Source organism: Piliocolobus tephrosceles, chromosome 14, assembly GCF_002776525.5.
Source record: "Piliocolobus tephrosceles isolate RC106 chromosome 14, ASM277652v3, whole genome shotgun sequence".
NCBI lineage: Eukaryota > Metazoa > Chordata > Mammalia > Primates > Cercopithecidae > Piliocolobus > Piliocolobus tephrosceles.
This window is the reverse complement of record NC_045447.1, coordinates 99,802,271-99,818,030: the sequence shown is the minus strand read 5'-3', so window position 1 is coordinate 99,818,030 and position 15,760 is coordinate 99,802,271. Positions and strand designations below refer to the sequence as shown.

Genomic DNA, 15,760 nt, shown 5'->3' with positions numbered 1-15,760 from the left:
AATGAATGTTGGAAAGACAAGGTGCTCTCATGTGGCATGGAGTGAATGCCTTGTTTCCATCTCAGGTCCTAAGATGGAACACATTTTTCCCAGTGACCTCAGGCAGATGGCACACCTCCCACTTCTGTTGTGTGTCATGAAGGAGAAGACACTTCTGCAGCCAGGGCTGTGCCTGAATAATGATGTACATGGGGGGAGAGGGGAGGTTCACATTCACCTCTAGGATGAGTTTTCTGCTTTGCTTGAGAAATGCTTTAATTGGCTGTCATTAGTAATCCCGTCAAGGGTGAAAAAACCTCCCTTGTTAGGAATCAAAGCAAAAAGCTGTTTCTGAGGAGTGATGAGCAATATACTCTTTCTAATATGATGCGGAAGCACTTAATATTTGTTATTGGTGTTTACAGAAATGATTGCTTCTCAAACATTGCTGCTTACAAAATGATTAATTCTCAAACTGTGTCGGGAAGGTGAGCATGGTAATGATTTTACAGGGGAGGAATCTGAAGTGTAAGAGAAATCATGTCTTGCCCCAGGTCTCGAGCTAATCTAGGACAGGTTTCGGGGCGGTGCCTGCTCCTCTGAGCCTGTCCTGGGAGCTGGCCACACTGCCCTGGGTGCACAGCACCGTGGGCTCTGTGCGTGCCATCCGCATATTCTTCTCCCTCGACAGCTTGGCACATCAAGAAGGAGCTACCAGCCCATGCTTCCTGGCAAGACCCGTTTCCTCTCTGTTGTAAGGATGATATGGTCTGCTTCGGAGATGATAAATACTAGTATTGATGCGTATTTATTTGCTTTTACTCGGCAGATTCTCAGTGCTGATTTTGAGATGATGGGCTTGGGAAACGGGCGTCGCAGCATGAAGTCGCCGCCCCTTTTGCTGGCCGCCCTGGTGGCCTGCATCATCGTCTTGGGCTTCAATTACTGGATTGCGAGCTCCCGGAGCGTGGATCTCCAGGTGTTTTGTTTTGTTTATTATGTTTATTTTATGTTTATGTTTTGTTTATTTTGTTACGGGGTCCGAGGGGTTTGTTGTTTATTGCCAGCCGGGGCATTTTTCACAGGGCACGTGATGTAAGGTAAGTTTAGGGCTCTGCACACCCCCACAGCCCTGGGTCAGACCCCAAGCAGCTCCGCTTTGGGTGGGAGAGGCCCCCTCTGTGGTTGTGTAGGATTGCGGTTGTGGTATCCCTCCCTGCCTTTCCTGTGAGTTAACAGCTTTCATTTGAGCTACTGGGGTGGTTCTGGGAAGACAGCTTGCTTACATATACTGGCCACAGTCTGTTGTTTGCGGTCCTCCAGTGCACAAGATATCAAAGAGCAGTATTGGAAGTGTGCTTGGATGATGGGTGTAAGAAATATGTTTTTAAAGGTACCAATCTTTAGCTTCATCATTTAATAATGATAATTTTAACGTTCTCATTTACTGTTGCAGTCATGGGTCAGGTACAGTGCTGAGCAGTGACGGAGATGCTCCTCTTGATCAAGCTTGAGTCGGGCCCTTGTGAGCCATTGTCTTGACTAGGCCTTGATCTTGGCCCCTCCCGACTCCCACTCCCTGTCTTTGGCATGCCCAGCCCAGTCATAGCAAAGGATCCCGCTAAGCCATCCTTCTACCCCTGATCCTTGACCAAGTTCCTCATCCCTACCCTTGCTGTCTAAGTCCTTGGCCTGCGTTTAGCAAGAATCCCCCTACTCTGAAGGCGATTTCCATCCACTGGCTCCCCGTACTGTGCTTGCTCGTTGACTATAAATCCCCAGCTGTGTTTGCTGTGTTCAGCGTTGAGCACAGTTTCCCTCTCTTACTGCAATCGTTTTGAGTAGTCTTTCTTACCGTTTTAATAAATGTCAGAATAATTTCTCTTCCACAGTACTTTAGACAAATTACTCCTTTTGTGCACAAACCCTACAAGGCTGGGACTTGACTTTCCTCATTTCACAGGCTGTCAGACTGAGGCACAGAGAGGTTGAGGTGGAGCAGGGATTCCAACCCCCGTGGGCTTAGCTGTGGCACCGCAGCCCGTCTGCGCTTTGTCCTGTTCTCACACTTACCCTCCTGGGCTTGTACTCCCTGTGTCTCAGCTTCCACGGGAGCTCCTGTTCTCTGGGCAGATGAAGTCTGCTTGTCTGGGTTGGAGAACTGAATCTGTTTTCAGAAATTGTGTTTGCTAAAGATTTGTTAAGTGCTTTGTTAGTGGAGAAGGAGAACTAAATATTTGAGCATCATCTCATGCCAGGTAAAGCATGAGGCATTCTATGCACTTAGCGTATTTAAGCCTCACGAAAACCCAGTGGGAAGTGTGGTGTGAGTGCATGGAGCCTTCCTTCACTTACACTGACAGAGACCATTTTTCCAGAAGAACCTGTGCCAGCTTCTTTACAGTTGACTTAAAACACAGAGCCTTGGGCACTCGTGTATATGAGGCTGGTGCTGGCCCTGGGCCCCAGGGTGGTCTTTGTGGAGGGCGTTCAGGTGGTCCAGGCTCCATGGGTAACTTGGCATCAGCCCTAACGCTGTGGTCTCCTTGTAGACACGGATCATGGAGCTGGAAGGCAGGGTCCGCAGGGCGGCTGCGGAGAGAGGCGCCGTGGAGCTGAAGAAGAACGAGTTCCAGGGAGAGCTGGAGAAGCAGCGGGAGCAGCTCGACAAAATCCAGTCCAGCCACAGCTTCCAGCTGGAGAGTGTCAACAAGCTGTACCAGGACGAAAAGGCAAGGCCTGCTTTGTTTCCTCTCAGTTCTCTTCTAAGGGATGGTGTCTACATTGTCTGTTTCTTCTTGGCAGGAGGATGGGCAAGCGGCTGGGTTTAGGTTTATGTAATTATGTGGAAAGAGCCTATTGATCAAGCTTTGGGCATTCTCCCCCTTTCCCTCCAAGTCCCTGGATGGGCTTGCAGTAAAGCCTTTTGCAATGCTAATACACAGGAGAAATGCAGAAGAACAATTTCAGATTCGTCCTATTGGCTTTTTTTTTTTCTCTCTCCTATTGGTTTTTCCCCCCCCCCCCCCACTTTCTACAAACATGTATTAAATACCCACTCTGTGCCAGGCTTATGCCAGGTGCTTATATCTCAGAGAGGAATGATATTTGTGCCCTCCAAGTATCTAACGGAGGAGAGGAGAGGCAGACTCTACTAGATACTAACAGAGAAAGTAGGGTACTGTGCACTGGCTTTTAAGCTAAGAATAAAACCAACACATCCTGCGTAGATTAAAAGGGGCCTTCCTTCCAGTTAAAATGTCTAAGCTTTATGTGTCAGTTTTTCTGGTTTTCTTTTTTTTCTTTTTTTTGAGATGGAGTCGTTCTGTCGCCCAGGCTGGAGTGCAGTGGTGCGATCTCGGCTCACTGCAACTTCTTCCTCCTGGGTTCAAGAGATTCTCCTGCTTCAGCCTCCTGAGTAGCTGCGACTACAGGTGCCCGCCACCATGTCCAGCTACTTTTTGTATTTTTAGTAGAGACGGGGTTTTCGCCATTTTGACCAGGATGGTTTCGATCTCTTGACCTCGTGATCTGCCTGCCTTGGCCTCCCAGAGTGCTAGGATTACAGGTGTGAGCCACCGTGCCCGGCCTGGTTTTCTTATGTAGGAATATGTGGCTATATTTTGTTTATTAAATTGTGTAACTGTGTGAGTTACTAATATCTCCTGTCCCAAAGTGCATCAAACTCATGGCCACTTATTAGCTAAAAAAATTTGGCTTTTGTGTGTGTGTGTGTGTGTGTGTGTGTGTGTGATGGAGTTTCCCTCTTGTTGCCCAGGCAGGAGTGCAATGGCGCCCTCTTGGCTCACTGCAACCTCCGCCTCCTAGGTTCGTGTAATTCTCCTGCTTCAGCCTCCCAAGTAGCTGGGACTACAGGTATGTGCCATCACGCACAGCTAATTTTTGTATTTTTAGCAGAGATGAGATTTCACCATGTTGGTCAGATTGGTCTCAAATTCCTGACCTCAGGTGATCTGCCCATATTGGCCTCCCAAAGTGCTGAGATTACAAGTGTGAGCCACCATGCCCAGCCTGAAAAATTTGGCGTTTATAATGCATGTACCTCTCTCTCCGGAGTGGCTAATTTATTGGAAGAAGGTTGTAGCTCAACTTCCATTATCTTGAATTGTCTCAAAAAATGAATTATTTCCAGGAAGGGACTCAGACTTTTCTCGCATAACTGATTTAAAATGCAAGAAGTACTTTTTTTTTTTTTTTAAATTTGCAGAGTACTTTCCTGTATTTGCAAGCTCATATTTCTTCCCTGGGAATTGTTCATAATGTTGTAGTAGTAAAGTGCTTCTTTATGTTTCTTTCCTTTTCTCACTGGTGAGATACGCTTTTTGTGCTCCTGAAATCCCCTTTAACCTCATTTCTCAAAAAGAAAAAAAAAAAAAAGAGCATCAAGTAGCTATTTGAAAAAAGAGTCTGTTTTCACAGTTTTTCTCTTCTAGAATATGCGATATAAATGTCTTTTCATTTTGGTGAGCAAGGGTGGGTTCTCACATCAAACCTTAGCTGCAGAGGGATTTTAGCTGTGGTTTGGTGGTGGGAGGCATGGAACTTCTGAGTCAGGCAGACCTGGGTTTAAGGTTTCCTCAGCTGTGTGATTTTAGGGAAGTCACTTAAATTCTCTGGATCTATTTTCTCAACTGTCAAGTGGAAATGAGAAAGGAATCTCACACGGTGCCAGTGGGGACTGAATGAGATAATGTTTATAAAGCGTTTAACACGGTGCTCAACATAGAATGGAAGCTCAGCAGCTGGTGGTTGGTATTATTCCGCCTCATTGTGCGGATGGCAGTGGAGGCCGCGATCACAGCAGCAGTGGTGGGCGCAGTCGTAAGCCACCACAGTAGCGGTGATAATATTCTCTCTTTCTGTATGGACATTTAATAGAACAGAGAATTAGTCTGTTTAAGGCTGCTGTAACAAAATATCATAAACTGGGCAACGTATAAACAAATGTTTATTCTCACAGGTCTGGAGGCTGGGAAGTCAAAGATGAAGGCAAGGGCAGATTCATCGGGTGAGGGCCCACTTCCGGGTTCATGGCCGCCGCCTTCTTGTGGTGTCCTCGCCTGGTGGGAGGGGCGAGGCAGCTCTCTGGGGCCTTTTTTATGGCACTAATCCCGTGTATGAGGGCTTGACCCTCCCAGAGGCCTCACCTTCTAACATTATCACCTCCATTTGATATTTGGTGATTTGGTTTCAGCGTATGGATTTTGAAGGACACCCACACTCAGACCATAGCACATTTTTTGTTTTCCTCCCAAACTGAAACCTTGAAACCAAATTGTGCTAGCTTTCAAAAGAGTTAGGAAGACACTGAGGGAGGTGGAACCAAGAGCAGGCAGTGTGGCGGGACTGTGGAAGGGGAACGATGACAGGCACCACACCAGCCACTGGAGTGGACGTTTCCTGAGCCAGTGCTTGGCCAGACGTGAGGCTGAGCATTTCACAGGGACCATTTCATGAATTCCTCCCAGCAGTGTGATGAGATTGGGGCTCATTTTATTAGTGAACGGAGGCTCAGAGAGTTAGCTACTGTCACCCAGGATGACACCTTGACCCTAGAGAGCCCCTAGGCCAGCCTCCACCCCTGCACACTGGCCTTCCTCTTCCTTCAGTGTGGACACAGCTTCTTGGCTGCCCCTATCTGAAGGGCACCAAGGTGGAGGGGAGGCGGCATAGAGGAAACCAGGTGGGCTTGAGTTGGTCAGTGCTGAAGCTGGTGATGGGTACGTGGGAGTTCAGCATACTAGCTTGTTTACCTTCGTCTGCATTAAAGACTTCACAGTAGAAACTTTAAAAACATCCTCTTTATATCTCCATGCTTCCAAAGACCACTGTGTTCTAACTAGCTCTGTTTTGGCTACATGAATGAGCTGATCCTTCACCTAAATACTTTTCTCTACATTGTTTTTTTTTTTGTTTTTTGTTTTTAAATCTTAGAAGGTTAGCATTTGTGGTTAGAACTGGAACAAGGCTCCTTAAAAAATTTTTTAAGAACCATGGTGATTCTCAGCCATAGGAGGAGGTGGGGTATGGGGACCTGTGACTGGGGGTGGTTTGCAAATTACATCTGACCTAGAGATCTCCCTGCCTGTCTCTGCCAGCATTCCTCACCTCAAGCAGTCACTGTCACTCTGGGTGGGTGTTGTATCCCTCAAGTAGGGGGGCTGGACAAAAGCTTGAAAAACAAACCTATCATCAGAGAAAATGTGAACAAACACTTGTTCATAATGAAATGACTGCATTGGGTCGGCCTTGTCTTGATAGAATTTTCTGTGATGACAGAAATGTTTGTGTGTGCTGGTGCAGTACAGTAGCCACTGGCCACATGAGCCTAATGAATAGCTGAAACGCGGCTAGTGGGACTGAAGAATTGAATTTTATTTAATTTTATCTAATTTAAATGTAAATAGCTAAAGAACGGCCTCATTGAACAGCACAGGTTTGAGTGGTTGGCAGAATGCTGGGGAGAACCTTGTTTGGGCTTCTGAGTCATAGGGAGCCATGTTCCTTGGTGGAGCAGAGGGCAGAGTGTGAGTCTCCTGCGGTTCCTTGGTGCCTTTCCCCCTTCTCTGTAAGGTTTGGGAGCGGTGTGGGGAATTGGGCAATGGAAGATGAAATCACCTTCGGCCTGGGGAATTGTGCCCCCGCTGAAAGTAAGTCTCTGCAGCTTGTTGGTGTTCTGATGCAGAATGATCCATTCAGCTTATCAAATCAGCTTTTGTTTACACCCCAGCTTAGGGTTTTGATCTTATTTGTTATGGAAGTTGTTTCAGAGCAATCCTTCCTCGCCTGGCTGCTCATGATAACCACCTGCGAGCTTACGAACAAAATACGGATTAAAAATTACACTGGATCAGACTCTCTGGATGTTTGGACTCAGAATATAGAATTTTTTTTAAAGATCTCACACATACACAGACATACACACACGTATTGATACATGTACTTTTTTTTTTCTAAATTTTCACACCACTGTGATGCAGCTAGCTGATGCAGAAACTGGTGATTGAGATCAAGTGTTTTGCAGAATTACACTTTTAGAAATAAAAATGCATTGTCAAGGTCATCTTTTTTTTTTCTTTTCAGTTTCCTGTTTATTCTTCTTCAGTGAAGTGATTTAAAAATTAAAGGGCATTATAATTAAGAGATATGCAGTCACACGCCACACACAAAGTTTTGGTCAATGATGGACCCATAAAATTCTAATACCATAGTTTTACTGTATCTTTTCTATGCTTAGATACACAAATACTTACCACTGTGTTACAAGGCCTGCAGTATTCAGTACAGTCCCGTGCTGTACAGGTTTGTAGCCTGGGAACAGTAGGCTGTACCATACAGCCTAGGTGTGTAGTAGGCTATAATATCTAGGTTTGTATAAGTGCACTCTATGATGGTTGATCAAAGACAAAATCTCATAATGATGCATTTCTCAGAGCCTATCCCCATCATTAAGCAACGCCTGACTGTAATTCATCTAAATGTAATTTGGTAAAGCTGTTACAAAGTAATTGAGTTAATACTTGTTTTTCTAAGGTATTTCTTTCATCTTCACCCACATTTACTGGAATCCTTGAATGTTTTTAGAAGCTGTACCCGATTGGAAACTTACTGATCGCTACTTTTTTCCTCAAAATGGCCAGCTCACCCAGGATTTGAGTATATGTGGATCTCGAGGTCCTCAGCACTGAGACAGGCTTGCTCAGACACCCCTTAGAATGTCACCCAGAGGGGGTGGGCAAGTGCAAGACATCGCGTGAGCTTCTCAACAGCTGTGTGATGGTGACATCATGAGACATAATGTGGTTTTCTTCTGAAATAGCTGGACATGCAGAGAGGTCAGATGAATAATAAGCTCACACCTGCGTGCCCCTCACCCAGATATTATTTAAAGCAAAAAACATCATAAATACAGTCAAGGTTCTCTAGGTTCCCCTTCTCCGTCTCTTCCCTCCTTTCCCTCCTGCCTGTATAACCACTGTTGTGAATGTTAATGATTGTCTTTGTAGCTTATATTTCTTTTTTCTTTTTTTGAGACGAGTCTCGCTCTGTCACCCAGGCTGGAGTACAGTGGCGGAATCTCAGCTCACTGCAAGCTCCGCCTCCTGGGTTTAAGCCATTCTCCTGCCTCAGCCTCGCGAGTAGCTGGGACTACAGGCGCCCGCCACTTCGCCCGGCTAGTTTTTTTGTATTTTTTAGTAGAGACCAGGTTTCACCGTGTTAGGCAGGATGGTCTTGATCTCCTGACCTCATGATCCACCCGTCTTGGCCTCCCAAAGTGCTGGGATTACAGGCTTGAGCCACCGCGCCCAGCCTGTAGCTTATATTTCTGAACTAGTACTATACATGTTCAAAAACAACATGTTTATTTTTTCTGTGGTTTTAATGTATATGTTTGGTTACTCTATCATTCTGTAACTTGCTTTTTGTCGTCACTATTGTTTTTGAGGTCTTTATTGATTTTATAGATTTAGTTCATTCTTTCTAAGTGCCGTACCCTCTTTCTTTGTATAAATATACCCCAGTTTATTTACCCACTCCTTATTGGTGAGCCTTTAAGTTGTTTCTAGTTTTTTAATCCTTGAGAAGAAGGTACAGTGAGTATACTCATACAGTGCTCTTCAGGCACCTGGGGTTTTTCCAAGCTTGCAGTGTTTGCCAACTGCAGTTTGGGACCTTATAGTGAGCTGTGCTTAATAATTTAGTGGATAATGACCCACGTTTTAAAAAACTAAAAATTTATTAGAGTGTTATTGTATGTTAACTATTGTGTTATGAAACCATTACTGCTTTTTTCCCCCCCTTTTTGAGACAGAGTCTCACTCTGTTGCCCAGGCTGGAGTGCAATGGCATGATCTCAGCTCACTGCAACCTCCACCTCCACCTCACAGCGATTCTCACGGCCTCCAGAGTAGCTGGGATTACAGACCTGCACCACCACACCTGGCTAATTTTTGTATTTTTAGTAGAGACGGGGTTGCTCCATTTTGGCCAGGCTGGTCTCGAACTCCTGGCCTCAAGTGATCCACCTGTCTTGGCCTCCCAAAGTGATACCATGCCTGACCATTTTAAGGTCATGCCTGACCATAAAATGCAAAATTGTTGCATTTTATATAAAAAATATGTGCTTTGGAAGGCTAAGGCAGGAGGATTGCTTAAGGCCAGGAGTTCAAGACCAGCCTGGGCAACGTACTGAGACCCTGTCTCTACAGAAAATTTAAAAGTAGCTGGGAATGGTTGTTGCATGCCTGTCGTCCTAGCTACTCAGGAAGCTGAGGTGGGAGGATCACTGGAGCCCAGGAGTTTGAGGTTCAATAAACTATAATTGCACCACTGCATTCCAGCCTAGGTGACAGAGCAAGACCCTGTTTCTAAATATACATGTGTACATATATATATGTATGTGTATATATATGTATATATGTGTGTAAATGTACTGAATCACAAGATAAATTTATTGTGAGTCATGGTTGAAAGAGTCTGAATGGAAAGATCTAGAGATACACCTGGACATTAAGTAGCTGGATGGTTGTACATGCTCTCATTTTTATTAGCTGTTGCCACAGAACGTTGTTCCTGCTGTTATATTTCACTTTGTACAGTTTCCTGGCCTGCAGATCAGATCCTTTGGCCCTACGTTTCTGTTTGTAATATTTCACTCTTTTCTTATTTCTTCCGATCTAAGTTATACACCTGATCAATTAGCTTATCTCATGGGTTTGAGACCAGTGCTTAGTAAAAGTTTGAGTTCGTGGTAAATGAATGAATGGAAATCTCAGTCCATGTGCCAGTACTTACTGGATGTCTAGCATGTGCCTGGGGCTCTGTGTCCTTAGCAGCTTGAATGCTGTTTTGGAGAAAGATGAGATTCCCTCACATATCTAGAGAATAATCTTTTTTTTTTTTCTGAGGCAGAGTCTCGCTCTGTTGCCCAGGCTGGAATGCAGTGGCACGATCTCAGCTCACTGCAACCTCCACTTCCCGGGTACAAGCAGTTCTCTGCCTCAGCCTCCCAAATAGCTGGGATTACAGACATGTGCCACCACGCCTGGCTAATTTTTATCTTTTTAGTGGAGACAGGGTTTCACCATCTTGGCCAGGCTGGTCTGGAACTCCTGCCCTCGTGATCTGCCCACCTTGGCCTCCCAAAGTACTGGGATTACAGGCGTGACCCACTGTGCCTGGTGAGAATAATCAGTTTTAAACAGCAGCTGGAGTTACGTGAAAGGAGAGATGGGTACTGGCTAAAGTAGTTACAGTTTTTTTTGTTTTTTTGTTTTTCTTTTCTAAAAAGATTGGCTGTAGTTCGGGCACAGTGACTCACGCCTGTAGTCCCAGCACTTTGGGAGGCCGAGGCAGGTGGATCAAGAGGTCAGGAGTTCGAGACCAGCCTCACCAACATGGTGAAACCCCCGTCTCTACCAAAAATGCAAAAAAATAGCTGGGCGTGGTGGCGTGCACCTGTAATCCCAGCTACTCGGTAGGCTGAGGCAGGAGAATCGCTTGAACCCAGGAGGTGGAGGTTGTAGTGAGCCGGGACCGCACCACTGCACTCCAGCCTGGGTGACAGAGTGAGACTCTGTCTCAAAAAAAAAAAAAAAAAAAAAAAAAAAAAGGTTGGCTTTGAGCTTTGGAGACTAAAATGGAATTTAGAGAAGGATAGAAGGGCGGCATTTCAGCATGTAGAGAAGTGCAATCACAGGATTAGAAAAGGAATATGGAGGTGTGACAGGTCCCACCTAAGTTGGGAAGAGTGTTGGGAGATAAAGATGTAAAATGGCATGTGTCATTGCTGACCTCAGCTAACACCCTGCCCATGTGGGAGGCTAGGTGGCCATGTGTGTTCCATTTTAACGACCCCACACCCACAGCCCATTGGGTGAGAGGAGGAACCTCACACAGAAGGAATCCATCCACTGGCCAGAGTATTAACGGGTTAATTAGATTGTGTCTTGTTAATCTGAACCAAATCCTGCGGACTGTGCTCATTGGAGAGTAAATGCTTCAGATGAGTGAGACTTGGTTGGATCTTGGGGACTGAGCTGCCATTTCCATTTCCATTTTCTGTCTGTTGCAGCAGTAGGTCTGGTGAAGATGGTTTGACTGCATCACTGCATTGTGCAAGTTCATGAGAATTTATATAACTTAGTGGAAGCACCACACTTCCTTTTCTGTGTATAAGAAAGGATATTAAGCCTTCTTTTGCAATGATTGCATATGTTAAGTAACTTTCAAAAAGTTGGCTTTTCCTTAATTAAAATAATGTTACTATGGGCAAATTTGAAAACAAAAAAGAAAAATTCACCTGTAGTTCTCACCCAGAAATTAGCTACTGAGAACTCTCCACTCCCTTTCTTTAAAAAAAAAAAAAAATACAGATAAGCTTTTATCAGTTACTACTATACTTATGCTTTTATAAATGTAGATATGCCATGAAAATTGTAGAATATAAGTGGGGTTCTTTAAATGATAAAATGTTTAACCGTTTCTGGCTTTTGCATATTGTTTAAAAAAAAACAAAACCCCGACATCGTTGGCTTATCGTGCTTATCGTACGTTAAGATATCGTAACTATCTTAGTTGAGGCAACTACTTTGTAAGTAGACAGTCAGAGGTATGATTCCAGGTAAGAGGACTCTGCATACCTGTTTGCAGGAGGGAGCTTCTGTAGACTGCCCTGATATCCAATTGGGACTGGTAACTATGTTTTGAACATAAAACATACATTTGGTTCTGGTGAATTTAGACATACATGTGTTGTTTTTGTTATCTGTTACTGCATATCAGGTTTCTCCAAACCCATGACAAACGTGTTTTGCTCCCGCATCTGCAGTTTGGGAAAGCTCGGTGGGAACGGGTTTTCTCTCTTCTGTGCTCCATGTCTGGGGTGCCTTGAAGGCTGAGGTTAGAATGATCCAGAGAGTCCCTTACTCAGGGGCCTGGCGGTAAGTGCAGCTGTCACCTGAGACCTGGGCAGGGGCAGGGGCCAGGACCAAGACACCTACACTCCCTTTCCCACGTGGCGGCGTGGCTTCTTTTCAGCATAGGGCTGGGTTCTGAGAGTTAGCATCTTCGCTCATAGCAGACGCGACCAGCGGGAGGAAGCGGTGTCATTTTTTTGTATTTGTGTCCTAGGGCTGCGTACAAATTAATACAGACTAGATGACTTAACAAAAATGTGTCCTTTTACAGTTTTAGGAGCTAGAAACCCGAAATCCAGATGCCAGTAGGGCTATGGGACGACCCTTCCTCGCCTCTCTGGCTTCTAGCATTTGCTGACACCTTTGACATTCCTCAGCTTGTAGGTACAATTTCGTGCAGTTTCCACCTCTCGTGGCCTGCTTGCCTCTCAGTCTTTCTTTTCGCCTGTTCTCCTCCTCTTCTAAGAACACCAGTCATGTTGGATAGGGCCACCTAGAGACCTCATTTCCATTTAAGTACATCTGTGTAGACCTTGTTTCTTTTTTTTAATTAATTAATCAATTTATTTATTTATTTATTTTTGAGACAGAGTCTCACTCTGTTGCCCCAGGCTGGAGTCCAGTGGTGCAATCTTTTTTCAGTGCAACCTCCACCTCCCAGGTTCAAGTGATTCTCCTGCCTCAGCCTCCTAAGTAGTTGGGAGTACAGGCACCCACCAAAACACCCAGCTCATTTTGTTGTATTTTTAGTAGAGATGGAGTTTCACCATGTTGGCTAGGCTGGTCTTGAACTCCTGACCTCAGGTGATCCACCCGCCTCGGCCTCCCAAAGTGCTGGGATTACAGGCGTGAGCCACCACGCCCGGCCTACCCGGTTTCTAAATGAGGTCATTCATGGGCTCCTTCACAGGTTCCAGGTGGACACGAATTTCACGCGTACACTGTTCAACCCACAGCTCCTTTTGTTGACCTTGCCTTGGAAGTGAGCATGGTCACTTCTACATTCATTAGAAGCAAGTCACTAAGGCTGCCCTGAATTTCAGGGGAATTGGACTCCCCCTTTGGGAGTAGTGTCAGTGAGTTTGGGGTCATGTTTTTAAACTACCTCATTTGGGTGCATAGAAATAATCTTCACGCAACCACTGGTGAAATGCTGTTTTCTTTTTTACAGATTCGTACATGTGTACATATAAAACAGGTTTTTAAGGGGCCTAAATAAAAACAGATACTTGGGTTTTAGTTTTTGGCAAAAGCCAGTGGAGATTCACTTGTAAAGGTGTGCATTATCTCCTAAGGAGGAAATAGAGTGGTTTAATTCATACTTTTATGTTGTTAACAGAGGCTGATTAATAATTTGGATCTGGGCCAGGCATAGTGGCTGATACCTGTAGTCCCAGCACTTTGGGAGGCCAAGGCTGGTGGATCACTTGAGGTCAGGAGTTCGGTCAGTGTGGAGAAATGCCGTATCTACTAAAAATACAAAAATTAGCTGGGTGTGGTGGTGCATGCCTGTAGTCCCAGCTGCTCGTGAGGCTGAGGCTTGAACCTGGGAGGCAGAGGTTGCAGTGAGCCAAGACCACGCCATGCACTCCAGCCTGGGTAACAGCGAGACTCCATCTAAAAAAATCATCATCATCATCATCATCATCATCATCATCATTTGGGTCTGAAGACTTCAAAAGATCCTGGGTCCCCTCTTGGAGTGGCCACAAAGGCTTGGGGGTGGCATCACCTGCTCTCTGAAATGCTTGGGGAAGAATCTGGGAGACCCTGAATTACTTACTAGCACTTCGTGAAGGGAAAGGCACATCTTCTTGCTAATGTGTTCGTTTTTGGTTGCCAAAAGTTCGAATCACAAATGGCTTCATTTTCGGCATTTGCGCTTGTAACGTTCTCATTCGGCTGGTTTCTCGCAGCTGCACATCCCCTTCGACATTTATGCGTTTTACTTATTTGTTAAAATATGTGCATTAACATTGCAGTAGTGCAAAGATCATGTTTTAGCAACAGTTCCTTTGTCATGAAAATAGAGTTCCCGTAGCTTTCCTGAAGAGGAGCAACTGAGTAAAGAAAGAAAGAAAGATTGCCGAGTGGAAGAACAGAGGTGTTGGTGACTTGCTTATTGTTTTGTGTCCAGAAGAAGAAAAGCTTAGAGAGGGGGTGGGGAAAGTGCAGGGGGCCCTCAGCCTCACTGTTGCCATGCTCGCCTGTGTGACCTGCACCCATGTCCAGGTGGTTTCAGGGAGCTGCCCGCTTTCTTCTCTTGCACGGTAACTTGGGGTACGAGGAGGCTCTGAGGCATTTACGGTGCTTTCCTCTTGTAAAGAGTTGGTTCATGGAATGCGTTCTTGAGTGTCCTCTGGGTCTGAGATGGGGTCGCTTCTCTCAAGTGCAATGGCATTTGTTTGAGTGACTTTTGCTGGAAGATTTTGCCTCTTCAAAAGGAAATAATGAACATTAACAAGTCTGGTCATTGGTCCTACTTTAGAGTCTCAGAGTGCTTTTGTAACATGAACATACTTATTTTTTGGAGACAGAGTCTCAACTGTGTCACCCAGGCTGGAGTACGGTGGCGTAACCTTGGCTCACTGCAACCTCCGCTTCCCTGGTTCATGTGATTCTCCTGCCTCAGCCTCCCGAGTAGCTGGGATTACAGGCACGCGCCACCACGCCTGGCTACTTTCTGTATTTTTAGTACAGATGGGGTTTCACCATGTTGGCCAGGCTGGTCTTGAACTTCTGACCTTGTGATTTACCTTCCTCGGCCTCCCAAAGTGCTGGGATTACAGGTGTATGCCACTGCACCTGGCCCGACGTGAACATATTTAATTTCTCACTTAATTTCTTTAGGAGACAGTCATTCTTGTCGCTTGAGACAGAGGGGAAGAGAATGAGAGCCAGAGAGGTCATGGAAGCCTCCCGGGACCTGAGAGTGGCCGGCGTGCGGTTGCTGGGGGCTGCCAGGTCTGCTTGTCACACTGGCCCCACCAGACTGCATTCACCTGTGGCCAGATGCAGTTCTCAGAGGGTTCCAGTGTCTTCTTTCTGGGCCAGCTTTGCTTGTGCACCTGAGAATGTGACGATTGTCTTCTGGAGGGTTGGTTTTCTTGGGGAACCAGAGCAGTCTTGTGCAGATAAACGTGGTGTCTTTGATTTTTATCACCTTTAATCCCTGTGATTGAGGAATCCAGAGTTCTAGAGCAGCTTTTCTGTTTTTATTCTCACCGATTTTCCGGGTCCAGTTCTGTCAGTCCATTCAGTATTTGTTCTCTTCGGCCCTGGCCTGTGCCCGGTGGTGGGCAGGCTGTGTTCATGTACCACTGAGTGCTGGACAAAGATGAGGACGTGAGTGTACTGGGGTCAGCGTAGACAGAGAAACCACCCCGCTATTTTAAGCAGGAAGGATTTGATACAGGGAAATAGGTGCCTGTAAGCTGTGGGAAGGGCCTGCATTGAGGTGGGATGGCTCTCAGGCACTATCTCAGCCCACCACAGGAGTGGGCTGCCACTGAAGGAGGCAGTGTGGCAGGTCCTCAGGGGCAAGGGCAGCCTCCCCTGTTTGCTTCTCCTCCTTTCTTTCCTCCCGCCTCCCCTCCCTCTATCCTTTCTCTTCCTTTCTATCCGTCTACCCTTCTCCCTTCCTTTGTCCTTCTTTTACTCCCTCCATCCTCCTCTTGCCCTCCTCCCCTCCAGACTGTCTCTCTCCTCTTCCTTCCATCCCTTTCCTCTGTCCTCCTCTCTTCTTCCCTCCTCCCCTCCCTCCATTCTCCCTCCTCCCCTCCTTCCATTCTCCCTCCTCCCCTCCCTCCATTCTCCTTCCTCCCCTCCCTCCGTTCTCCCTC

At 45.9% G+C, this 15,760-nt stretch overlaps 1 protein-coding gene across 2 annotated transcripts in view; it reads left to right on the top strand.

The window, feature by feature from the left end:
• Positions 1-15,760, top strand: part of GOLM1 (golgi membrane protein 1) — a 77,548-nt gene that overhangs the window by 20,693 nt on the left and 41,095 nt on the right. For both annotated transcript variants that reach the window (XM_023229562.2, XM_023229563.2), the window contains exons 2-3: positions 809-958; positions 2,532-2,711. In XM_023229562.2, coding sequence (XP_023085330.2) covers positions 830-958; positions 2,532-2,711 — 309 coding nt within the window. In that variant the 5' untranslated portion in view covers positions 809-829. The remainder of the gene's footprint in view (positions 1-808; positions 959-2,531; positions 2,712-15,760) is intronic.